This window comes from Acipenser ruthenus, chromosome 2 (genome assembly GCF_902713425.1).
Source record: "Acipenser ruthenus chromosome 2, fAciRut3.2 maternal haplotype, whole genome shotgun sequence".
NCBI lineage: Eukaryota > Metazoa > Chordata > Actinopteri > Acipenseriformes > Acipenseridae > Acipenser > Acipenser ruthenus.
In genome coordinates, this window is record NC_081190.1 from 7127277 (window position 1) to 7155185 (window position 27909).

Sequence of the window (27909 nt, forward strand, 5' to 3'; positions counted from 1 at the left end):
CCTGTGTGAAATAACTGACAGCTTGTTGTAAATGTACTACTCAAACTAAAAAAGTTAGATAAAAATGCACAAACCATTTTCATTTTCTTATATTCTTGTAATACTTCTTCATGGATAATCTGAGAATGAAACACAATGTTACTTTCCTAGAGGAGAATGATTAAAGTGTGTACAGCATAACTTCTTGGTTCAATAGTATGCATAATGTAACTGTGCATTAAGACTTTACACAGTGTAAAAATCACTAATCCGATATAAAAATGATTCAGATACACCATGCAGGCACTTTGCCCAGCTGTTTGATCAGATAATGAATATTTAGAAGTGACTGATTCAGTGAAGCTCCAGCGACCTCAAGTCAGTACCTGATGCTCCTTGGTGCCGGGGGGCACTCGTTTGCGCTCGGCATCAAGCTGTGCAAACCGCCGGGTGATGCTTTCCACTCTGCCATGCAGATTCCTGTACTCCTCATACTCTGCGTTGAAGTCGTCTTTGTACGTTTGACGTTGATCAAGGGAAACAATTGCACTGTACTTGCTGTTCAAAAAGAAAGATTGAGGTTACACACACACATATATATATATATAAATATATATATATATACACACACACACACACACACACACACACAGTACTGTGCAAAAGTTTTAGGCAGGTGTGAAAAAATGCTGTAAAGTAAGAATGCTTTCAAAAATAGACATGTTAATAGTTTATATTTATCAATTAACAAAATGCAAAGTGAGTGAACAGAAGAAAAATCTACATCAAATCAATATTTGGTGTGACCACCCTTTGCCTTCAAAACAGCATCAATTCTTCTAGGTACACTTGCACACAGTTTTTGAAGGAACTCGGCAGGTAGGTTGGCCCATACATCTTGGAGAACTAACCACAGTTCTTCTGTGGATTTAGGCAGCCTCAGTTGCTTCTCTCTCTTCATGTAATCCCAGACAGACTCGATGTTGAGATCAGGGCTCTGTGGGGGCCATACCATCACTTCCAGGACTCCTTGTTCTTCACGCTGAAGATAGTTCTTAATGACTTTTGCTGTATGTTTGGGGTCGTTGTCATGCTGCAGAATAAATTTGGGGCCAATCAGATGCCTCCCTGATGGTATTGCATGATGGATAAGTATCTGCCTGTACTTCTCAGCATTGAGGAGACCATTCATTCTGACCAAATCCCCAACTCCATTTGCAGAAATGCAGCCCCAAACTTGCAAGGAACCTCCACCATGCTTCACTGTTGCCTGCAGACACTCATTCGTGTACCGCTCTCCAGCCCTTCGGCGAACAAACTGCCTTCTGCTACAGCCAAATATTTCAAATTTTGACTCATCAGTCCAGAGCACCTGCTGCCATTTTTCTGCACCCCAGTTCCTGTGTTTTCGTGCATAGTTGAGTCGCTTGGCCTTGTTTCCACGTCGGAGGTATGGCTTTTTGGCCGCAAGTCTTCCATGAAGGCCACTTCTGACCAGACTTCTCCGGACAGTAGATGGGTGTACCAGGGTCCCACTGTTTTCTGCCAATTCTGAGCTGATGGCACTGCTGGACATCTTCCGATTGCGAAGGGAAGTAAGCATGATGTGTCTTTCATCTGCTGCAGTAAGTTTCCTTGGCCGACCACTGCGTCTACGGTCCTCAACGTTGCCCGTTTCTTTGTGCTTCTTCAAAAGAGCTTGGACAGCACATCTGGAAACCCCTGTCTGCCTTGAAATTTCTGCCTGGGAGAGACCTTGCTGATGCAGTATAACTACCTTGTGTCTTGTTGCTGTGCTCAGTCTTGCCATGGTGTATGACTTTTGACAGTAAACTGTCTTCAGCAACCTCACCTTGTTAGCTGAGTTTGGCTGTTCCTCACCCAGTTTTATTCCTCCTACACAGCTGTTTCTGTTTCAGTTAATGATTGTGTTTCAACTTACATATTGAATTGATGATCATTAGCACCTGTTTGGTATAATTGTTTAATCATACACCTGACTATATGCCTACAAAATCCCTGACTTTGTGCAAGTGTACCTGGAAGAATTGATGCTGTTTTGAAGGCAAAGGGTGGTCACACCAAATATGGATTTGATTTAGATTTTTCTTCTGTTCACTCACTTTGCATTTAGTTAATTGATAAATATAATCTATTAACATGTCTATTTTTGAAAGCATTCTTACTTTACAGCATTTTTTCACACCTGCCTAAAACTTTTGCACAGTACTGTATATAAAAAAAATACACACACACACACACACACACACACACACACACACACCATCGCATTGGAAACAGAAAAGCAATTGGATATGATGGAACACACGCAATGAAACATTGGGGTAAACAGCATGAAATTTGCAGGTGCTATTTGGCTGTCAACCACAGGAATTAGGCTAGCACTGCAGAACACACAAGCTAGCTACATTTGTGGTGCAAGTTACAAACATGTTTGTGGCTTAATCAGGTACAGCAGTCCTCTGTTGCACCGGCCAAAGCAGACTCCACCCCAATCCACAATGCACTTCCTGCTCTACAGTATAACTGTACCTGGAATTAGCAGCATGCTGTACCATTCAAGGCTTATTCATACAAACCACACGTGCCAAGAACTAACTACATTATTGATGCTAGTTTCACCATGACCTACATCCACAGCATGTAGAAAAGCATGCCACAAGTGTATATAATAAATCAAATTTAGAACTGTTCAATAAAAACTCAGCCAAACCACAATCAGCTTTACAGCAATGCCAAAGTAGATTACCATGATCTAGACTGATCACCTCAAACCCAAGTGATATCTTCAAAACAATTAGCAGCACGTCCTCAACGTTGCTAAACTACACGTCTCACACCTTAAGAACTTGAATGACAAAGGAAACTGAAATGACAGTTTGTGTTTCTTGCTAGCGATTCAAAGATCTCACTTTTTCTGAAGCGCTTTTAAAAGACCCACCTGTTCTCTCTTGCTTTCCAATCTCTTTAAGCCTGATATCTGCTATTAGCTGCTGTGTTGCTGCTACTATTGTATTATGCGCTTTCCACTGTACAATTAGGGCTTCCGTTTTTCAGGTTTTATTAATTGTATTTTTCGGTGCTTATTTTGAGCTATTTGAGTTATGTAAATCATTGTTTTGTTTTTTTTCAGGGCTTTTGTTTTTTATATACTGTATGAAATTAGTGTTTTCGGTTACTTTCCAAAATGCTTGAGCGTTTTTTTGTTTTTCCTGTCAAAATATGTATAGTAGTAACTCGACAGTACTTGCACACTTCAGTTGTACCTTCTTTGCCGTCTTCCAAAATGAAATCCCTATGGTCACAGGCACATTCTTCTGGGGTTTTTGCGTGTAGGCATTTTTGTACATTTCGCCACAATTCTGATTTAAATCCTCCATATCTTAACTGTAATACAGCTTTAAATCCCGCTAACAAGCCTCCATCCTGATTGTAATCTTGTTTTAAATCTCGCAAGCGGAGTCTCAATAGAAATGTTGGAATGTGCTGTCACTCAGTAGTTGGGGTGTGTTTAAAGTATTCAGAATAAATCAATGATAGATGCAAGTCAGGAAGGCGGGACATTGCCCATCAGCACTGGGAAATGTATTTATTATTTTTGTAGTAGGTTTTATTTTTTAATGGGAAAAGGGTAAAGTCAACGTGAATTGATTAACCATTTCCACAGTTGTTCCAGTGTTTTCCGGTGTTTATTGGCTATCCACAATTTCATTTTTTTTTGTATCGGAGGTATTTTATCGGGTTTTATCAGTTAAAAACAAAAATCAGAAGCCCTATTTATAATGTATTATGCACTGTTTTTTTACTGTATATCATGTATTATGCATTTCTCTGTATTTAAAGTATTACGGATTTTCTGTTACTGCACCTTAAGCGCTTTGTGATGGTGGTCCACTATGAAAGGCGCTATATAAAATAAAGACTGATTGCTTAAAGCAGGTTTAAAATGACGATACCTACAGTAGTAGTCCTTTACTTACATCAAGTAATCAGGTGATTCGGTTGTTGATGAGAGTTCAGTTGAGTCTGTGCAAGTCTCTTTCTTTTCTGTAAGAGAAAAAAAGGTCTATTACAGTAAACCCAAAGGCACACAAAAACTCATTCATACCGATTAGAAGGTCACAACATATACAGAACTCTCAAAATAGAAATTGTGACCGAATAGCATCCCAGTATGCTCTATTGTTGGTGATCCACAACATCCTGAGGGCACAAGCAGCACTGGAATTTCACTGGCAAATGTGTCCAATAAGGAATACTGCAAATTTCCTAACACCAAAAACTGAAAGCCCTTACAAACTGAAAGCACTGTTAAAAAGAGCAATCTGCTTTTTTCAATCTGCACTGTCCGTTAGTTTACAAAGCATTAGTAAACACTTTTTTCTTCAAGAAAAAGATAGTCAAAATGTAAGCATAAATTGCTAACCAAGTTTAATTGGATAAAAAGGAGCACTCCGGTATTTTAATATGTTGAATGACAGGATTCGTGAATCACTCCACTGATGCCAGAAAGGACTTTGTGGACTGGCTCCAATTCTCTCTCATTTGAATTCATTTTAGAAAGCTATATAAACTTTCCAACTACATTCCATGCTGATGCTATCCAGCACAAAGATTTAATAAGCCAGCCTAAAAGGAAAATATTGTTTGAAATTCAATAGTTTTTCTGCTGCACATTTAACTGTGCTTGCTCTAGTGAAATGAAGCATCCCCTTCATAACAGTCAATTAGCTCATATCAGTGGAGACATTTCTATGCTGTACAGGATCCTTTCGAAAATACTCCGATTTTAAATACAATGGGTCCGAATAGTGCATTTTCATACCAAATGCACCTAAAAGGTTGAAATATTAAAAAAAAACAGTGTGTCAAGAGACATTGAGGAAGACTTCCAGTAAAAAACGTTCATCAATGTATTTCATTTTCTTTCAGTATTTTTAAAGCCCTGGACTAGTGAAGCTATAGTCAGCCCCAGTAGTACATGCATTTCAAAGCCAGTTGAAGGACATTGAACCAGATTGTTCATGTTAATGGATAACCTAATAGTACTTAAAATAAACTTTTGGACAAACATTCAAGGCAAACTTAATGGATAAGTCTGAATCATGTATCTCCGTTTGTATTGCAAAATCGTAAATGACTGGCTTCATTCTTCAGCGTGGAAGTTGATATGTGCTTTACGATAATGCTTTTAAAAAGTAAGCCATGTACTTTTCCAAATGCTCTGTACTCTACCAGAAGCACCTGTACAAACTTTCCAGTAAGCGAGTTCCCCCCACACTACTTGTTTGTTACTAAACTGTATGAAGTACTTCAACTAACAATGAGCTGAGAAACATAGTTCAATCTACAACCATAATACTTCAATGGTTCATTTTTGGTAACATTTTGCATAGGGAGCCTCAGCCATCACCTCACCAGCGTTGCTGTTCAGTTTACTTCAGGGTGTTTTTTTTAAATTAGTAAAGCGGCTATGTTTTACAAAAAAACAAACAAAAAACAAAAACACCTCACAAACAAAATCAGGAAAAAGCTTGTGTACCTTCTCTATCTGAATTTGTGTTTTTCTCTATCTGTGGGGTGGTGTCCATTTCAGCCTCAACATGCTTTTTTGGGGGTTTTTCATCAGTCCTCTCAATCTTATGCTTGTTCTCCCGGTCCCTTTCCTTGTCCTTGTGTTTCTTGGATTTCTTTTTGGACTTCTTGCTATGCAGGGGGCTGTATTCTGTGACTGGAGGCTGCTCTGAGCTCTTCGATACAAGTGGAAGAGGCAAAGCGGGGCTCGCCTTGAGAGTCAGAGAAGTGGATTTGTCCGGCTGGTTCTCGTAAGCGTTCCTGTTTTGACTGAAGCTGTCCACAGGAAGGTCCTGTGTCCCCACTCCCTCAGGTGTGCTGGGGGAGTTGGAGTTGGAATTGTGGGGGAGAGGTGGGTGGGACACAGGGAGGTGAGAAGGGGGAGGGCGAGGTGGAGGGGCCGGACAGGAAGTTGCTGAAGATTTCTGTTCTCTAGGCGGAGACAAGTGGTCGTTCAGGGTCGGCTGGACGCGATTTGTAAGGTGGGAGATTCGTGCTTTCTTCTGCATCAAAGGATCAATAAAGTCCCCATCCAGGAGTCGTTTCTGCAGAATTAAGTGGACATTTCAGTTAACATTTTACCATTGTGTATATTGATTTACAAATATACATGAACAAACACTGTGGGTAATTTAACAGTTATACAGTGTATCTAGTGTCAACAGTGTTGGAAGGTAAGTGTTTCTTCCTTGAACTGATATCGCATTAAGCACCATTTACTGAGTAATACATAGTTTTTTAAAAAGATTGTCAAGATCTATTCCCTTTAAAATACAATTCCTTGCAGAACCTTTACATTTTACACTGTTGCATCTTTTGTGCAGACAAGGATTACCAAAATAGAGACTTCCTTTAGCAAAAAAACAACCTGCTGTGAAGGATAGCTATCAATAAGTATTAGATGCAAGATCAGCACAGTCCAAGACAGCCAGATTAAAAATGCTGACAAACACCTCGCCCAAAAACTACAAGTGTTCCATTGACTTGATTTTGTGAACAGAGGTCCAATGAATCAGAAACAGTAAATATTTGAATACTTGTGTTTCAGCAAACAAAACATACTAACTTGTATGAACTATTTGAAATAATTCTCTGTAGATGTTTTCATTCATGGACGGGGATACCAATGCAAAAACTGCATGCATGTAGACCTATTTATTATTCTGACTACCTGACAGGGTTGGAGAAACGCAGATGAAGTGAATAACACTGGATAGCCTTAAATATGTCCACTATACTGGTTATGCATAAACGTTACATATATTGAGACTGCATTAACATTTGAAACAATAAAACAGGGGGTCAGCCGCACTCTATGCAATATCGTACTTCCTACCGCGAGCCTCCACGCCCACAGCAGCGTGTTCTGCCCAATGCATAGTTGTTGCTTCAGTTAGAGGGGTGGGGACCAGCTTTGACAGCAACAGATAGAGCAATGCCAATTTGAAAGAGTACAGTGAATGAGAGGTGAAGGTGGGTTACCTTGGTAAATTAGCACTTTAATGTACAGTTGACATTTGATTGCACTTTATTAAAATAATTTCCCATGTCTATAACACTTAATTCTGCCTTGAACAGGCAGAAAGACTTTCTGGCATGTGAAATTACCTGAGAGAGAAGAGATGCAGAAACACTATCTTTGGGTGGACTTGAGGGAAGAGCTTCTGTCTGTCCTGTGGAATTCAAGGGCAGACCTAATTTACTGTGGAGCAGAGAGGAAGGGGGGACATGAACACAGAACAGTTATTAAGTTATACAAAATGACCTGTGTAGTACGAAAAATTCAGCATTTTATTTATTTATTTAATTGTCTTTGTTTTTAAAGTACCGGGCAAGCACACGTTCTAGCTGCTGTTTGTCTTCTTCAGAATATCCAGGCCAGTCTTTCTGAATCTCTTTGTACACATATTCCTTCAGTGTGTACGAGTTATCCTTTGGGTTCAGATTAGCCACCTGCAGAAAAAGAAATACAAAAAGGATAGGAAAAAGGCTTCTTAAAAAAGGACTTTGAGCTAAATTATTATTTGTTGCAAAAGACTTGTGTTACAATACTAAAAAGAGGAGTTATATAAAAATCAAGGAACAGATTTTGCAAGCGTCATAAAGCTGCTAAATTTACTGGGGGTCCTGATAGTATGCAATACACATGAACATGAGGCTAAACATTACAAGTTTAATGTTTCCATTTAATTATTTCAGTTAATAATACGAGGCTACAGTACATGCCTCATTTCTTTAGTTATATCACAAGATAGCATACTGCAGGTTTGTAAACATATGAAGTACAGCGCTATAAAATGCACGTTCAACAAGCAACTAAAAAGCTAAAGCAGAAACTTTGAGACAAACATTTTGTTAAACATGGAGACTTGTCAATTTAAACCTCCAATTACAGAAGAGCCTTAAGCCAGCTTTAAGCAAAACTATAAATAAAATAATTTGCTCAGCAACAGACAAAGATACTGTACCCTGACCTTATTGCACCAGAGGCAGACCTCTTAATCAAAGCCTGACACACTGATCGATGGTTGAAATGCTACTGTTTGTGAGACTGCCTAGTCAGCAGTTCATGGCTTGCAGTGAAATTCTCATGCTTGCTACTTAGAAGGCACACCCACCACACAAAACATTGAATTGCATACCCAAGTATAAATATACTAAATCCTTATTATAAATCTACTATATATACTAAAACAAAAAATAAAAAAAAGAAACCACACGACACTACCACACAAATACAATGTACGACATATAGCAAGACATAAAAGGTTTGGAGTACAGTAAATTCACCAATAGATTCATGTTCAGAAACTGAAGCTTTTAGTTTTACAACAGTAGAAGCTTCAACCTTGGGTGCTCTTTATAATTGAATGCAGATGGAAATATGTTGTTTTTGATGCAAACACAGTATTTGTGCAAAACTCCAAGCTTGCTCCTTCAACAGAAAAAAATATTATTCCCATAACTATTCTACAGACTTACAAGGGAAAGTTGGCAGACAGAATTGTACTTTGCTAATAGGAACAGTTTTACAGATACGCTTTTCCCTAATCGTATCTGTAGCCATCTAGTAACAGAGCAAGAATAGGTAATAATCCAATATTATTTATCAATACAAGTGTTTCACATGTGTACACATCTGTAAATTATCCATTAATGTCAGGGCTAGAAGTTAACTAAGGCAGTAGTTTGGTTTTGCTACCTGCCTGGGAAGTAGGTAGCAAAATGGTCTTATTTCGGAAGAGGTTTATTCAACAATTATATATAAAAATTGGTAAAAGAATAAACACCTACCTACTGTTTTAAATAGACTGAATATCCCAAACTATCACATAGTAGGCCTATATTTAAATCAGAAAGTATTTATTGAAAACCACCTTGTGCTCAACTACGTAATGGAACTAATGCAATTCCTTGTCAAAATGTATTGTGTTTTATCCTTAATTTCTACAAGAATGCAACCATATCTTTCATTAAGCATTTGACATGCCATCAGTACGGTTAACCAAAGTTAATGTTTCATCGGTGCAAATTAAGTGGTACGAAATTATCCTCTTATCTGTCTTTAGATGTTGACTGAGATTTTGGTAACTAACAAAAAAAGGCAGCGATTAAAAAAAAAAGTAATGTGTGCCACATTATCGTTGAATCCATTGTCTGACCTTATAAAATGATTAGGTTACAAGCACAACCAAGCGGTTTTGGAAATGAAAGCTAATTCCAGCACGGTACCGCTACATTTAAAAGAAAATATCTAAATATCCCTTGGAGCACAGTCAAGTCAATCATTAAGAAGTGGAAGGTATACGGCACCAAATCCCGCTTGGAATTTGCAAAAAGGCATGTGGGAGACTCTGAAAATATGTGGCAAAAGATTCTGTGGTCCGATGAAACAAAAATTTAACAATTTGGCCTAAATGCAAAGCGTTATGTCTGGCGCAAACCCAGCACAGCACATCACCCAGGTGACACCATCCCTACTGTGAAGCATGGTGGTGGCAGCATGCTATGGGGATGCTTTTCATCGGCAGGGACCGGGAAGCTGGTCAGGGTAGAGGGCAAAATGGATGGAGCTAAATACAGGCAAATCCTTGTGGAAAACCTGCTTCAGTCTGCAAAAGACTGAAGACTGGGTTGGAGATTCACCTTTCAGCAGGGCAATGACCCCAAGCACACAGCCAAAGCGACACTGGAGTGGCTTAAAAACAAGAAAAAAGTGGATGTCCTAGAGTGGCCCAATCAAAGCCCGGACTTGAATTGGACTGAGAATCTGTGGCAAGACGAAGGTTGCTGTTCACCAACAATCCCCATCCAACTTGACAGGGCTTGAACAATTTTGCCAAGAAGAATGGGCAAATATTGCACGATCCAAATGTGGAAATCTGGTAGATACTTACCCCAAAAGACACAGCTGTAATTGCTGCCAAAGTTGGTTCTACCAAGTATTGTGTAACGTGTCTATAAATACTGAATAGTATCAACAGAGCAAAGTTCAAAAGCAACTTTATAAATGGGATTAGCCGAATACTTGCTACATCTTGTTTACAGTACATCCTGTATTGTTCGTACCCTTGATAGGATACCAATGCAAGCAAGCAAGTCATTGACACATTCCGATTTACTTCAATGAAAATCAAGCTGCAATGGAAGTCCTAAAAACAGAAGTGCTAGTGACTGAAATCCAAGTCCTTTTAGGACAGGAGTGCAGCAAAATCTGAGGGCATCTTCACTGAGCAGCAATTCAAGTCAAGTGCCCCTCCTCCAATTTCTTTGCCTGCAGTCTTCTCATTATATTATGTTACATATTACTCACATTGGGATTTTAAAAAGAAAGGGATGATACTGCAGTAGTTTCATCTGCAGTTTGCAATTCAATATGCAAAGTGTTGTCTAAAACACTACAAAAACTTTTTTTTTTCTGGGGCGGGTTGAGTGCCAAGCCGTGGGTAGAACAGACAGACGCGTATAGTCACTTCCATAAATCAAAGCAATTCTAGCTGGGTATAAGCCAGGTTCAACTGTAGTACACTGTAGGTCTGAATGCCAACTGAAACAAATGAAGCAGGGGTAGGGGGACAAAATAAACCTGTGGGAAATACAGAGGCAATGAATGGCTAAAAAGCTATGGGAAACTATTATTGAATCAAATTACAATGCAAATGATCCAGTAGCAAGTTAAATATTTAAACATTTCAGGGAACAGTGGCTGCATTGTTTTAAAAGAACAGACAGACGTTCATTTTAAAACGCATATTTATTTTTTTTGGTTGTTGTTTCCCCCGTTTTCATCCCCATAATCCCAAACAGAAAAAGCAATCCCCTAAACAATAATAAGCAAGCCAAACAGGACAACAGCACTGCAACAGACTTCCCTCCGGTACAACTGCATAATCAGTTGGGCACTTGTGTAGAAACCCATGCCAAACGAGTAAAAAAAGAAGAGCCTGCTGACAAAATACAAGTCAGCAAACACCTCTTTAGTAAATCTGCAGTGGTTGAAGTTGAAACTAGAGCAAATCCAATTCTAAAAAAAATAACTATCCAGTAAGATTACATCCTCATTTCTGCAAAGAAAATGACCAGCTGCACCTTGCTAAAAATAACCCAAACAGAATAACTTCACGTGCATTGACTTAGCAGCATGCTGCACAGGGATATGTGGCATTGCCTGTCAGTCACAAAAGAGGCTGTGCAGTATTTCAGGGTCCTCACAGCACTTCCAAACATGGACAAAACTACTGCTTTATGAAGCAAGGTAAAGCAAGATGACCACAATGCAATTAGACAATCAGACAAATGATACTGTAAACGTATAGCTGTGAAGTGCATTGAAGACCTCAAGCAAAGACCTAAAAGCTCAAGAAGATGGCATGATCTAGTGACACTTATCCAAGTGCAAAGAAATTACATTAGACAAGTAATACCTTGGATTGTTAGCAGAAAAAGCTTTTCACTGGTAAGAGATTTGATAAATGCTCAGGTTTTGGCAGTAAGAAAATATATTTACAAATGCTTTCTGTTGCTGTTATTTAATTGTTGTCATGGTTTCTTTTTTTTTTTTTTAATTTAGTGTCCAGTTATAAATTTTCCCCTCAATTCTCCTAATTTGGAATGCCCAATCGCTTTCCTCCTCACTGGAGCAATTCCCCACATGGCTCTGGAGACCCGAAGGTTCAGTAGGCGTTGTCCGATCCCACGACCAAGCCAGCTTCCCTTTTCACCCTGGAACTCAAGAGCGGATAGTCGGCAAGCTACCGACCTCTGGAGGACAAAGGCCAGCCCTGCAGGTGTCTGCCCTGAGCACACTGGGTGCCTGGCCAGCAGGGTTCGTTGTAGTGCGATGAGGAGAAACAGTCCCTGCCGGTTTTTAACCCATGGGAGCTCCTGGGCCAATGCAACGCTCCCGTCGGAGTCCCCAGCGAAGACCGGCCTACTTCACACAGCCAGGACGCGGACCTGCACTGCATGACTCACCCTGCGCACCACATGACTGTGCTTCTACTACGTGAGCAACTCGGGGGACACTTGTTATTGTTTTTCTAAAGGATCTTTGTACAGTATCATTGAGTTAAAGCTGGAAGAAAAAAAAAAGCATTTAAAAATCTATTTTATTTTGCCTATATATTTTTCTATTTTGTCTTCACAAGTTGGTACTCTCTAGGAGATCATGTGTTGAGGAACATCAATTGATCATGCATAGTTTGCAATTGCTTTCTACTTTATATTCAGTATGCACAGGATGGAATCACTGCTATTAAACCTCCTCAGTGAGCACCACAAGTCCCTGGTGTTTACAGTTATACAGTATGGAAAACACTTGTCACTTTCAGGGCTTTTTCTTTCAAAGTATATCCTTAAAACAAAATCCCAGACCACTTCCATTGTTTGTTTTTTATCTTTAGTTCTAAATAAGGCTTGGTCCTCCATTTATTTAAATATAATTACAAAAAAGTTTATAAAAAAATCACACACATTATATTTCCCACAGAAGTTCAAATTTAGAAAGATGTATTTTTGGACAAGTTCTAAATCAATAACAGGATTGTTTGCAGTAGTAATACTCTGTTCTATTACTGACTCTGCGGTACACTGGGTAATCAGGGGCACCAATTCACAAATAACCACAGAACAAACCTTCTGAAAAGAAATTAAAAGGAGTTACAAAACCTGTTCAGAATCATGCCTGGATGTCTCCACACCCAAACCAAGATTAATGAGTAACAAATACCCTCGAGGAAACTACGACCCACTGGTTCTGTGTTAATCCGACTTCATTTATGTTGAGCACAACGGTCTTGTACAATACCAAACAACAAAAACAAAACAAACAGAGTAATCCATCACATATCCACCCTAACCGATTATCCGCCACGATCAATCCCTTCAGCTATGTTAGTTTATTATTTAACAGAGAAGATTAGTTCAGAAATTGTAGATCCTACTAAGATTTTCGTACACTGTGTTGTATGTGCTCCGTGTGTAACCATTGCGGGTAGTGTCATATGAGCTGTTCAGTGTGTTGATATATAAATAAATCCTGTTTGTCTGGGGGGGGGGGGGGGGGGGGGGGTTATCAACTCCATCGGTCTCCTGCCTGTCTCTCTGCAGCAAATGCATGCACACACAGCTACTCTGTCAAACATGAATACCTTGTATCTTTCTAAACAAGGGATTTAGGGGAGCTCCCTAATAAAAGCTGAATCTCAGAACAATAATTGTGTGAATATAGTAATTGTTACAGTTGTGTATAATGGTATAATGACATTAAAAAAAAAAAAACAGGATTCATTCATCCACCTTTTTACATGTCCGCCCTTACTCTGGTCCCACCAGACGGATTACTGTATGTGTGTAATTATATATATATATATATATATATATATATATATATATATATATATATACACATTATATAAAAAGAACATTGTAATAATAAAAAATACTATGCATTTTAACAGAAATAATTTCTGAACTATGGTTGTTCAATACTGTTTACATTTTCATGTCCAAAAGCAAAGCATTTGAATTAAATCTCACAAACCCTGACTAATGTAAGTATCGTACTAAATTCAGCTGCTTTTTCTATAATTGCCATATAAATTGAAACATGCTTTGAAACAAAAGGTAATTGGTAGATTTAATAGAAAAAGTGTTGCCTTAATTTTTAAATTTAAAAAACGTGAATACTTGGCCTACTTCTGATTTGTCTTATCCAACGCATAATGTAGGCTTGAAGTGTGTATGCTAGCAACGCGCTAACCTACCGTACTAGCACCAGGAGCAGCGCACTCACACTCAAGGTTATTGCAAAACTGCAAAAGGAGACTTAAAACTGGGTACTAATTCGATGCATCAATTCACCAAAATGTAAATCGAAGCTCGGTAAAATTTAACGACAGATGATCAATAAATCGATGCATCGATTCTCTCTCTAATAGAATGTAACCTGTTCAGTGTTCACTCACCTGCTGCAGGATGGGTCCCAGAGAGTTCTTGTCTTTCTGACCGACGCCATCTCGTTGCAGGCGTGCCAGTACTTCAGGTTTCTTATACGGCTTCAGAGCCAGGAAGTGGATCACTCTGTCCCTGTACGGTCGCTGGGCCATGGCGCTGTTCATGTTGCACTTTCGTATCGTGTTGGCGGGGTTGATGGGGGTTGACCGCTTCCTTTCGGGCGCAGGGTCTGGGGCTCCTGGGGCTGGTTTCCGTATCTGAACCCTTTTACCTGAGAAGTCAGTCAGGGTTACAAACCACTTTCAACCTTGAGTTTGACTAAGTGCAAGGAAATGGAAGGTACAATACTTACATTGTTATGAGACCCCCATATTTAGATTAAATTAAGTAAAGATCAGACCAGAATTAATACCTTAAAGTTACATAAACGCCCACATTTAGACTCAACCAATACTGGAACGGCCAACTTATTCTCCATTAGTACCTTTGGAGCCTAAAATGAAGGGCATACTGTAGCCTACCATTGAAAAGTATTAGTGCAAACAGGGTTAGGTATATGTAGAGTTAAAAGCCTTGCCACTGGGCGCAAAGTCAACTACTATTTTTCACTTATGATTGACTGCAGAACAGAACAGAACAGTGGACATTAAAATTACTTTCCTTTTTTATCTAGATTCCATAAAGTTCAGCAAGAACTATGCTCATTTCTAGGGAACTCCAGAAATGTGCTTAACAAATATACAGATCTATTCTGTAGTTCTAAAGAGGTCCTTGATCAACAATTACTACAGTCAAAGCCGATTGCTCAGTATCTCTAGCTGCACACGCAGCTTTGACATGTACAGTGTACATAAAGAGACTGGCTGAACTGAATTTTTTCTAAAACTGTTTATCAGCTTAAGGTGAGAAACTTTCCAGTTACAAATGTATCTACCCGCTGTGGTACTCTTGACTACATTGCTAAAAGGACAACAGACCAATCAAAAAGAATAAAAAATACCAACTGTTAGCATTGTGCAGTGTTAGAAGCCTGACCACACTGTAATACATGATTTGACAGTTAAATCAATAGTGATAATTCAGAAAGAAAAGCTATGATGAAGCCCTCCAGTCTATTACAATGACCCAAGACTCTCAGGCACCCAGATTGCTTGGAGTCCAAGACATGTGGTGTCCCGTTTTGAAATAGGCAAGTTTTCGGAGTAATGAAATCTTTGCAAATGGGGAGGGGGAGGGGGAGGGGGGGGGGGGGGACATCAAATGCTTTATTTGATGTCCCCCCCCCCCCCCCCCTCGAATCCTCAGTGGGTTGTGTCTTAAATTCGAAGGAATACGGTAGTTTTGCAGTTTCCTATTCATGAGTGTTATGGCCCTGCGTCAATGTCACAGAGAAAATGCATCATTTCCTGAGAGTTGAGAGGTTTGTGCGCAAGAGCAAGATTAAATATTTCATGGTTGAGGTATTTTGTATCTAAAAGGTTACTTCAGGACAACTCTAGTCAAATAGATTTTACAGCTTTTACTGGTTCTCTCTGTGAAAGATGTTGGCAGTTTTACCAATTGAGCTCTGAGATTCTGGCAGACTCTGCTTAATTTCACAATCAAGTGCACAAGAGAGAGAAAGCATGGCACACAAACACACAGCGCCCACAGGAAAAGCAATGCGGGAACCACCAACTACTGTATATAGTAATAATTGTTAAGGGGATAAGACAATAAAGAGCAACATCTCTCTTACAAAGGCATAATAATTAAGATGAACAAAGGAACAAGTGTTTATTTTTATTTAAATAAGTGGAATACTTAAAAACAAAGTTTATTTCTCTTATTGACTGGTTATCCACAGCATCGAGGTGTTTGTGTCCTTGAATATGCCACCATCTCTGATTATACAAGTCAGACACCACCTTGGCTCCTGAATTTCAGTATCATTTGCCTCGATCAACTCATGCAGTAAAGTTTATCTACGATGTAAATGTGAGTGTCATGTACAGTGCTTCACCTCCCATGGTCGGAATCAGAAGCAGACTGCAGAGGAAAGGTGTTGAGAAAGGATGGGAGCACAGCAGGCAATTGATCAAGTGATCAGTGAAAACATGCAGGGTGTGTTAAAACAGCACTAACTCCACCACTCAGTGGCTGCAAACAGTCAGTTTTTGTTGCAACCAGGACTTCAAACACTGCCGTGAGTTGTACTGTATTACAGGAGGTGGAAATAAATAGATCTAAAAATGATAAATGGCCCCAGTAAAATAGAAGGACGGTACTGTTTAAAGACACCAGCAATCAGAGCATAACCATGTGTGAAAAAGTTGGCTACAGCAAGGCACTTGAAAAAGCAAGACATTATTTATATATATATATATATATATATATATATATATATATATATATATATATATATATATATATATATATATATATATATATATATAATTTTTTTTTTTTTAAATATATAATTGCTCATAAAAAATGTTGGGTGTGTAAGTATGCACGTTTTCCCATACTGCTGTGAAAGCCAAGTTCTTCAGCCATCCATTCCCTTGTGCTTTGGAAACAGTGCCAACACAAACGTAATGATGCTTGCGATTGCAGAGAGGAATTTAATTCTGCCCTGGGCCAAACAAACTCATTACAGCACTTGATGCTGGTGTATTTGCAAAGAACAGAACATGTTCAGGTCTCGTCTAACAAAAGGTTATTAAAACAGCTTTTATAACATCTAGTGGTTATTACATTTTCTGCTGGTTCATACATTTCATTGTCAACATGTATCCCATTATATTATCTAGACAACAGCCTTTTAGATCAGACATGTTTTTTGCAAAAAAATATTGACATCAGGGGGTATCCACACTTTCATGGCTCAAGGTCTGCACCCCCCTCATAACATCGGGCATGAAAGAGCAGGTATTACATTTGAAATAACCCCACTGCTTTGTCAGGTGTCATGGTCATTTGGGAGATAGGTTTGTGCTGTGGCTGCCCTATATCTTCTTGTATGTACAATTTGTTTCAGGTTAGCCCATACCCAGAAATTACCTCAAGATCCATGCTGTATTGGGTACTGTACAAAATCACCAATACAAAATCAAGGTGGAACATTTTAGTCAAGGGAGTCTTCACTTTTTGACAAACAGGGGTGTGTGAAGTGGGTCTATAGCCTGTCAACACCTGGTTATAAAAGGGGGTTTAAAAATGTTTTTTCTACACCCAAGACATTGACACAGCATCAAAGGTGTTCTCAAAAAAATGTAATCAAACCTACAAGAGCTGGCTTGTTCTTACCTACAAATGGTCCTCCAGGTTTAATGACTTTGGTACTTCGGGTGCGGGTTTCTTCTTCTGCCTGTGTCATTCGCTCCCGGGTGATTTGATATGAATCGTTGGTCGCACAGATTGTGATTTTATCTTGTACAACTCCCAGGGTGTCGAGTTGGGGGACTCCGGAACTTAAATAAAAATAAAATAAAAAATAAAATGTTAGGACAATCTGGTAGAGGACAGGGGTACTGCACTAGCAAAAGAGTGTTGGAGACTTTCTGAAATTTAGTTGCACAATTCAGATTGACTTACTTTCCTCCCCACCTTAAATCTGAGAGACACCTATACTTGTTTAGGGAGCTGGGGGGGCTCCGGAACTTTAAAAATAAAGTAAATACAAATATTGAAATGAAGAAAAACAGAACTGCTGGGGCAACCAACATATATTCATCACTTTTAAGCTTAAAATACTCAGTGTATAAACACAAAAGTTATCCCCCTTTACCCTGAAAGTTCTTTCATTATTAAAATGACAGACTTGGATACAATTGCTTACCTGGAAACATATTGCTGAATGCAGTCAAAGCTTCCCTGAGGGTTATCTTTGCCAACGTTGGACAAGTAAAAATCAAAGTTTCGCAGTTCATTGGGAGCGTCTGTTCTTGGGATTTTAATATGCTGCAGAAAGAAATACCTAGTTTAAGCCATCAAGTCCATCAATTTTAGTTGGCTGTTTGAACCAGTTCTGTAAATAAATTTAATCTGAATGACTTGCAGAATTTTCATTGCAAAACAGGCCAGGACTTCATGCAAACACAGCATTTCTAAGAATGTTCAATCCCATCTCTTAACCACAACTAACTCTGTAGGTTTACATGTGAAGCCAGCATAGGGTTCTTATCTTAGAAAACAGGGTCAAGAGGAGTTGCATCACACTCAAGAGCTGGAACATGTTCTACAGAATGCCTGTGGCCAACAGTGGCCAGGACTGAAGTAAAAAAATAAACACATTTGGAGAATAAACTTCATGTACACAAAGCAAAAAACTGAAATTAAAATTAGCATAGTACATTTTTGGAAGAAACATTTATTTAAAAGTTATAGATATGATGCTTCCTTGTGCACTTGTTTCATGAAAAGCAATATGGAAAGAGGCATTTGGGGAACCGTAAACATTAAACATTTTGAAGCCGCAAGAGAGGATAAGTGTCTTAATTTTAGAACGAGAGTTTATAATGTTTTTGAATCCAAGAGGATCTGTTTAAGAAGGAGGAAGTATTACACTACATTCAGGCCAAAAAAAAGGAACTCTGATTTGGTAGAAGGTACGAATATTGTGTAGAGGGATGCAGGTGTTCTGATAAAGCATGATGTTTCAGATGGAAACTGAAAGAGTCTTAACTAGTATTTATAGACATGCAAAACAGTTTTAAAACCATGAAATAGAAAAATGGCTAAATTCTAAATAGGCCCAAGTGATTCATATGTAAATACTTATAAAAGACTAACAGATTATAGAATAACTATCAATAAACAGTAGCTCTGCAATAAGCTGCAAACTCAGCACACTGTTAGATAATGTGGATATTAGGCACAGTACTGTAAGATAACCTTGTTAAGCTAGTAAGCCAGCTTTTCATTATATGGGTACACTCTCAAAAGGGGTATTGGTTCAGACGTTACAACAGCGAGAAGGTGTACTGTACATAAATAGTTGTCTGCACTGCTTTGAAAAGACTGTACCTCCACACTTATGATAAGACGTCTTATGAAATTACCAAGCTTGGCACCAGATACAGAATATACATGGTCATTAACTGGAGACATGAGCTCCATGAACAGGCAATGTCACGGACAGCCTACTGGGTGTACTTCATATCCGCCCGCCCGCACGCCTGCCCGCCCGCCCGCCCGCACACGCACGAAAAACTATTGAATATTAGTGCAAGCAATGTTGTCATGAACCCACATTTACTTTTGGTTCGTTTCTTGTATTTTATGCTTGCATTTGTAATATGCAGGTATTTCAAAATGTTATACAAGTAAAAGTGTGTGCTGCTTCCTAGTACAGAATCACTTTGATCTGTGTTGTAGGTTCACCCTAATGGTCTAGATCTCCAACTGGACCATTTTTTAAATTTTATCCCAAACTGAAGTATTACACAAACAAAAAAAAAAAATACAAAAAAAAAAAAAACACAAGGAGGAGGGCAGTGATAACGCTAATAAGAGGCAAGCAAATTGATTTCAAAATCTTGGTTATCACTCTGTGGTAAAGTGGCAAAATCAGGTTGGCCAGCCACTTACAGTACCAGCTCCAGTTCGATGAAAGCAAAACACCGTTGCTGTATGTTTAACTGTTGAAACACTTCTTTAGAACAGAAACAGGAAACAAAAAAACAGTGAAACAGAAAATAAATATTGAGCTCCAACTAATCTCAATATTATGTCCCTAACTATCCCGGGAAAAGTACAATCCAAAACTGGAAACCAAGTCCAAAATACACAGTTCAAAACACAGTTCGTCAGTATGAACGAACGTCACAAGCTTAAACAGCTTTTACCTCCTCCTGTCGCTCTGTCCCTGCGTCTGAATTGCTAATTGAACCACAGAGACAAGCTGCCTCTTGTTTTGCAGTATAGCCCTGCCACTTTTAAAATCAAGAATGCTTGTTAAATGCACTAAAAAAATAAATAAAGTGTACTTCATTTCATATTTCTTATCAGAAATATGGCCATTTCTTTGATCGTACTGGAGTGGACCATTTAAACCACAGGAGATTCCGAGTGTGGATCCCATGAAAGAAGCCCACATGTTCAATATAAAAGCACTTGGAATCAAAGTATTACCATTGATTTACCTGTATGATAATGCTGATGTTTCAAAGTGTAATGACTCAGACTATGAAGGTAGAGGAGTTAGGATGGGCTGGACCCTCCCTAAGAGAATGTGGTGAATAGACGTATGACTGATGATTAAGACTGGTACAGTATGTTAATAGTGAGACTTTACTAGCCAGTTAGGAGGTGAAAGGTGAAGAGATTTCCCAGTATGGAAGTATTAGTATCGGGTAAGAGGGAGGAGAGGATTTTGGGTAGGACGTACTTTTTGATAAAGTGAAGTCACATTGTTAGTTCTAAAGGAGAAATTGTCATTGCTATCAATTCTTGTTTTTTCATTCGCTGTCATCAGTTGTGTTTGTGGGGGCAGAAGACAAATAGATCCATGCTGTTTAAAAGGAGTGATTGGGTTGTGAAATGTAGCAAGGACAGGGCTTGAGGAAATTCATTTTCCTGTTTCTTCGCTGTATTGCATTGGATCAGCAAACGTCACACACAGTTCATAGTTTGGCAATCGAATTGGAATCATGTGGTTTTAAATTAAATTGCATTAGTACTTGAGATCTGGGGGCTGGTTTAGCATTTTTCTCAACATATATCTTTCAACAGCTCAGCTTATTGGAATTATTAAAACAAACCAAAAAAAGATTGCATAACAACTAGCAAGATGTGGAGTTCATTTTAAACTTACTTTTAAGTCTTTATAAGCATCATTACTCTTGTTTGCCCAATACCAGCCATCTTATAATGTATTTATATAACTGAAAAATAAATAATGAACACAGGGTTCAAGCACTCTTAGCCATTCTGAACTACATTTTTTTTTTTTTTTTCCTAAGGAGGTCAAAGACAGCTTTGTTTCAGATGTGAAATAAGACACTACAATTATGGGTGTGAACTAGAGTCTCTGCTGTTGGAAGCTCAAGCAGACACTGTGGCAATAGACGGATTAAGAAAAACTAGCCTGTATCGGTGAGGCTGTCCTGAAGTATCCTGAAAACCAGCCTTCATCTGCCATTAAACAGAATCCCCAGCCTTCCTCTAAATGCAGCCAGACAAAATCTATACCGTTCCAAACTACTGTATAAGAATTAGAATCTGATCCAGGATAGGTGTCCTAATACTCTCTACCTAAATGGTCCTGGTACAACTGATTGAGCAAACACTGTTGAATTGATTTAGGGTAATAAAATAGTTCCTGTTCACCAGAAGTATCAGATGTATAACGGCATATACCAATAATAATAATAATAATAATAATAATAATAATAATAATATCACCACCACAAATCTTCAACCGTTATCTGTCGGCCTTCTTGGCAGCATGCTTTATAAGTAACGTATTATCAAATTCTACCGTTTGGAAGAATACTCTTAATTTTCTCTAAGAGGTCATTTGGCAGGGTTCAGGATTTAATTTTACTCATACTCCTGCTGTTTAGAAAAGTGAAAATGTATCTAAAACTTTCAACTGAATTATTATATTAAATGAAAGATATTTGGGAGGTTTCTTGGCATTGTAGATATCATAAATCTTGCTTTTGTAAAAGCCTTCTCTGCCAAGTGACAGGTTTGTTTAACCACACAAACACATGGTGATCACTTCAAGCTGGAAAAAAAAAAAGAAAAAAACAACTAAGGTGGTCAGAGAAGCCTTATAACATTTTCCTCACACGTCAAACTGTGAAGGAAAGGAAACAGTAGAAAAGAAATCCTGTTCCAAAATGTGTCAGAAAAATAATTCCAGCAATTCCTTCAAGGGAATTCCCAGAAAGGCTGCGAGTCATGGAATATTTTCACAATGCTTTTCTGAACCAACACATTCGTACGCGGAGTAGAAAGCCGCAAAAGGTTTACATTTCTAAATTCAAGTTGGTTAACATTATTTTTTTATTTGCATAAGGGAACTAAAAAAATATTGACATCTTACACAGCCAGAGAGAACATTTATTGTGTCCCCATTAAGAGCAAAGTGCCAACTAATGTAATAAATATTAGTGTGCAGTGCTTCAGGAGAGACAGTAAAGAAAAGTCTTTGATTACTCTGTGGTTATTGTATGCATGATAACGGTATTACATTTACCAGCATGTCATACAGTACATGCATCAAAGTGAAAAAACTTACCCCCTGGAGTCCCTTGAATTGAATGGATGGTTGAGAGGAGGGTGCATTCTATAAAAAGAGAAAACAAATAAACAAACATGGGTGAAAAGTCAGATTCATTTATATAGCATGCATTTACATTTAATAGGGGTCAGAGGTAAAACAATGTGGCACTGTACATTTCTACTGTATCTAAAAAGCAGCAATTCTAATTTGACCAATATTTAAATTCCAAAGTGGAATATTTTGCCAATTTGTTGTCAAAGGTTAAACTATATGCTATGTACAACATGCTACATCTACGGTAAATACAGAGGATATTATGGTTTGAAATTACAATATTGTAAGCAAACTATACCCAGGAAAGCCTGAGAGATGTGGTTTTCAAGGCACCTACAGTAAATACAAAATAAACACACTATGCACAAGGAAGCAAGGTTTGTTATTTCCAGACACTGAAAGAGTAAGGAGTTGACTATTTTTCCAATTACTCCTTCTAGATTGTAGAAACTCTCAACAGCTCAGAGTTAGCATATCAGAAACACACATATCCCGCAACACAGCTCTCAGCGTGATAAGTAGACCCACTATCTGGAATGTAAAAAAGTAAGTGTGACACAGAAGGACAGGTTTCTCCATACCGTAACACCACAGCAAATAATGGAATACGATTTTCATCTTAAAATCAACTGGATGACTGATGGAACCCAATAAAACTGTAAACTTGTATGACACTGTACAAATAAAAATGAATCAGTAAATACAACCAGAATAGGATCAATAACTAAAGAATGTCCTCATCAAGTTTTATTACAACTGGATAAACCGCTCACCAGATACACTGTACAGTATGTCCAACTAAAGAGATACGATACATTGGGGGTGTCCAATCACAGTGCTGGAGGGTCATTCCACTCCAGGTTTAACAGGTAACATGATACTGTAATTAACAAACTCCAGGATCCGGCTGAACAGGGTTGGAACAAAGAGTAGGAGTGGAAGAGCCAACGTGGGCAATAAACAATGTTCCTCCACCGTGCTCTGCAGGGTTAATAAAAAGTTGCTATCGGGGTTGAAGTTAAAACATGTTTGGTCTGCTGTAGATGAGGCTTCAGAAACCCAGACCCAGGTTACTAACCAATAGATTAATGTACATATTTACAGTGCACTTCAGATTACTGTAAACTCATTAAATATTTAAGTGTGCTCATGATTAAACAAACCAAAATTATATTTTAGCAGGGAAATGTATTGCAAGTACAAAAAATACAAGTTAACCATAAAAATCCATGAAAGAATACCAAGCTGAAATGCACACAACAAAGACCCTGTTCACACTACTGTGCAGACCCAGGGCCACCACATATTCTGCACCACAGGTCTGCAACCCCCGTTCACATTTGCAGTTTAAGGCGCCTTTGCACGTTCACAAATGTGACTGAAAAGCAGGCCTAAAATGTGGCGATTTTTTTTTTTTTTTTTTTTTTTTAAGAATAGAAGAGCTACTGGGATATACAGTAATCCTTGATTTGTAGCCGATGTTTCTTATTAATTTTTTTTTTCAATGCGGCACAGTAGCAATTTTATGGTATATATTTAAAAAAAAAAAAAAAAAACACACACCATACTATTTTGACTTAATGTTATGGTGTGTAACGGGGGGACGGCCCGAGCTTACCCCCTCCCACAATCACATTATTTCTCTCAAGCACATGGAAGTACTTCGAACGCGGGAAACCGCAATTTGCTAGTGTTCACAGGTATAAATATTTATTTTCGTAATGGATACTTCTCTCGGATTGCAAAATGACTAACAGGTTGTAGATACAATGACTGACATTCACAAGACAAGCTCACAACAGGCATTGAAATATTAGTGAAAATACAAATGGTTACACTTTCAAATTCTAAGCAAGTTTCAAGCTCTTACCAATGCCATTAATTAATAACATCAGCTTCAAATTTGACAAACAGTTCCCAGTGAGAACGCTGGCGTGAGCACAGAAAACAATCACAAGTTTGCTGTCGTTTATGTTTCATTCAATTGATGTTTAGTGCTTCCCATGTGTTCCACAATGGTCTGGATACGCGTGTAATCTACAGCCTTGCTGCGTGAAGTACAGAACAGCACATTACCATGGACCTGAAATTCATCCATGCCAAACCCGTTGATCCGATCTTTAGGGGCGATTGTTATTGCTTTCGGCATCTTTGAACAGCTCTGGATACTGACTGAAGTAAAACGGAAGCCTCATTCAACACTGAACTTGAATACCAGAAGCAGTTTTATTACACAGGTATGTTTATGTAAATTTAAAAGCAAAAGCCTCCAACTCATTCAGCCAGAATTGTTTTATGTTTCTATCACAGCATCACTTCCTGCACAGGCATATGAATGGAATGCGTGTCAGCAGCAACTTCTGGATACAGATCCTCTGTGCATGAGAATCTGTCAATGCTCAAACATTTTGCAATCTGAAACACGAGTCGTAGAACCCCAGATGATTCTTAACAGTGGGGCCTGTTTCCATGCTGAAAACCAAGACTGTGTTCAAAACACCACTGTTCTTGCAGAACCCAGCTAATCCTGAAGCCTGGTCATTGATTTCTCCCCCATCTGACCTTTGTGCGTATTTCTCATACGTCATACCCAGCTGTACCAGCCTGCAAACACTGCTTAAGATGTGCCTGAGCGCCAGCATTTCGCTCTGTTGTTATAACTGGCACAGTACCGTACACAGAATGCTTGGCTTTTCAAGCAGCCTAAAACAGACCAAATCAGTCAAACAGAATTCAAGCTGCACACTTCAAGTGAGCAAGAATACTGCTGAATATATTTTAAAGCAACTGTGCAAGTACCAGTTGGAACACGAGCTTTAGTAAACCATTCAGCCAATTTCTTACTACAAATGGCTTTTTTTTTTTTTTTTTTTTTAACCAAACATTGTACAGTACAGCTTTTTAATATCTGATAGTCACTGCTTTTAAACATCACCATTTTATAAACTTGATAATTGCAATGCCTGCAGCTGTTTTTTTCAATTGTCTGTTTGCTGTAACCTGTCTGAGGTTGTAACAGCAATGATCCAGACTGGAAAGGTGTAAACAAAAACAAAGGGTTCATCAATTGGAGGGTCATAACTTTTCTACATGCAGCGACTGATCGTTACCTTTGCTGGTTGTCAACATGAGCACTTAGGTCTGATTTCTAGCTGCTTCAGATTGCACTGGAAAGGTTTACATCTTCTGCACATTCAGTCCTTTTGACACATACATTATGGCCACCACACTAAGGTCACAAAAGAGTCATTAACAAAAGGCAGGCTTTAGATGATGACTGGCACTGCAAGGATGAAAAATGTATCACAACTTTATCAAATAATAAGAGAAGTACTTTTAAATACAAAAAGTTGGTTAAAGACAAACTAAGGTGATTCAGAATTAAACAGAAAACAAATTCTGTGAGCTACAGATAGTTTTTTTTTCTTATTATTTTTTTGCAATTTCTTTTACTGTAAATGTTTTGTTAGATGTTTATTTCCATGAGGCTTATGAATTCTGAACGCCTTGATGGACCGATATGCAAATTTCTATACATCTTCATGAGAAAAGAAACTGGCAGAGGTTGCACATTTTCATACCAAACCATTCCCTGACAACACCCCTAAAACACCAGCTACTGTACATAGATCTAGGAGCATAATCCTATGCTGTGTGAGCAAACACCCTTCTGCTTCTTACTGTCAAGTTGAGACAATGTGTACTGCTGAGCATGCTTCTGCATGCCTAGCCTCAAGAAATAGTCTGGTAGAAACTAGATTTAAAAAAGATAACTGTTGCATCTCTAACAGCTGATCACACAAGCTGCAGTTTCAGGTGAGGCACTATTAATAGCCTCACTTCTGGTTAATAAAGTATGCAAATATGGGACCTGAGATTCTTATGCAAATGACTGATTTATCCAAAGTATTTGAGGCCAACACATTATACAACACCACTTTCTTCCGTCTGCCCGATTGTTATACTCAGTCTGCCAGTTTAGTGCTGTCACTACACTTTTACAGGAATCAGTTCAGGCTGCTTTTGTTGCACAACCAAATGAAATCAGACCTGCTTTTCGGTGCCAGAAAGAGGCCGGACATACTGTAAAAGCTGAGCGATATCAGTTCCAACCAATCCATGTGGTAAAGCAAAGCATTTTACTGGCAGGAGGGTAGAGTGTGCTGGTACACAGATGAGACTAAACAGTGTTTTTACTGGCAAGAGGAGGTGCACTCAAGTCCACACAAGAGGGGGAGGGCTTACACTGACAAAACATCGGAGCACGTCATTTTTATAAGAACATCTAGGAGCCCAATTAAGTGCTTTTTGACATCTGTTTTGAAAATTCCCATTCACTTGAGATTCCGGAATCATTTGCTGCCATGATAGTGGACAGAGTCAAGGAGTTAGGCTTACATTTCTGTCGCCTTGGAACATACTGCTATGGTTAACCTAAAAAAAAACAAAAAAACAACACATTTCTTCCAAAATGTCAGCCAGTAACAAGATACAGTATGTTCTTCATACACCTATTAGGGACAGTGCTATTGGCAACAGAGCAGATGCATTTCTCAAAGCTGGTGGCAGCTCGCTATTCCCACATGGACACCTGTTACTCTCATCATACAGCTGGAAACAGAACGTTTCTACTTTAAAGTATTAGTACTATTACAGTTTTGTAACAAGAACGTACTTAATATGAAAACCCTGCCCCTGCATTGTGAAGCTGGTTGTTACTCAAGCTAGCTTGCAGCCTTTGGCTCAGTAAGGGCTCTAATGATACATCACCTAGTTCCCCTTAAAAGGCCATGCACAGTTGCTAGCTACAGTTTGAGCCGACTGGACGCTTAAAGAGTTAAAATTAGCTACAGATGTAGTCCCATGTGTGTTCCCCTGACTGGATACTGAGACTAATCAATACATTCTGCTACAAAAAATGTTTTAATGCAAGGGCAAAGATACCCAATGGGAGAGCACCAGTGTAAAGTGAATCATTGTCTGTTTGGCAGGGAAAACTCTGATGACCTATTGGAGAAGTATAACCTTTACTCAATTCTGATCTGGTGTGCTTCTTGCCAATTAATTGTGACCAATACATGTACAGTACAATTAAGGAGTCAAGTCTGCAGTACATTATACATGTGTATGAAACCTTAACACACTTCCAGAGTTCCTTTGTACAATCAAAAATCTTTAATGCTTTCAAGCAGATTTGGCAATTGGCATGTTACATTCATTGGATTCTGAAACTGGCAGGAACTGGCAGTCAAGTAATGCTGTAATTACAAACACTACCACAGTTGCAAAAATGGGAACATGTTTTAATTTCTTGCATGCTGAAGTCGACTTTAAACCAGCAATCAAACAATTATGAAAAGTGATGTTTGACTGGAAATGATCCCTCGAACGGCATGCAGCAACAACATTCTTTCCAGCAGATTTACAATCCAAAACCCATTAGAATTATTCATTCCTCTCGGAACATTCAGCAAATGAATTTGATTCCAGGTCTCTTTGAGGTCCTGGAAATTAAAGCTAGCATTATGTCCGGTATTGAAAGGCAATAAATAGTCGGTCTAAGTAGGTTTTGGGAAAAAGCACACACACAAAAAAAAAAGTTTAAAACTGTG

General features: G+C 38.6%; 1 protein-coding gene across 1 annotated transcript in view; it reads right to left on the bottom strand.

The window, feature by feature from the left end:
* Positions 1 to 27909, bottom strand: part of LOC117404035 (RNA polymerase II elongation factor ELL2-like) — a 36210-nt gene that overhangs the window by 4530 nt on the left and 3771 nt on the right. The window contains exons 2-11 of the mRNA XM_034928430.2: positions 22259 to 22306; positions 17849 to 17970; positions 17317 to 17480; positions 14040 to 14299; positions 7403 to 7527; positions 7183 to 7276; positions 5543 to 6119; positions 3981 to 4047; positions 366 to 537; positions 75 to 119 (exon numbers count right to left, since the gene is read on the bottom strand). Coding sequence (XP_034784321.1) covers positions 75 to 119; positions 366 to 537; positions 3981 to 4047; positions 5543 to 6119; positions 7183 to 7276; positions 7403 to 7527; positions 14040 to 14299; positions 17317 to 17480; positions 17849 to 17970; positions 22259 to 22306 — 1674 coding nt within the window. The remainder of the gene's footprint in view (positions 1 to 74; positions 120 to 365; positions 538 to 3980; positions 4048 to 5542; positions 6120 to 7182; positions 7277 to 7402; positions 7528 to 14039; positions 14300 to 17316; positions 17481 to 17848; positions 17971 to 22258; positions 22307 to 27909) is intronic.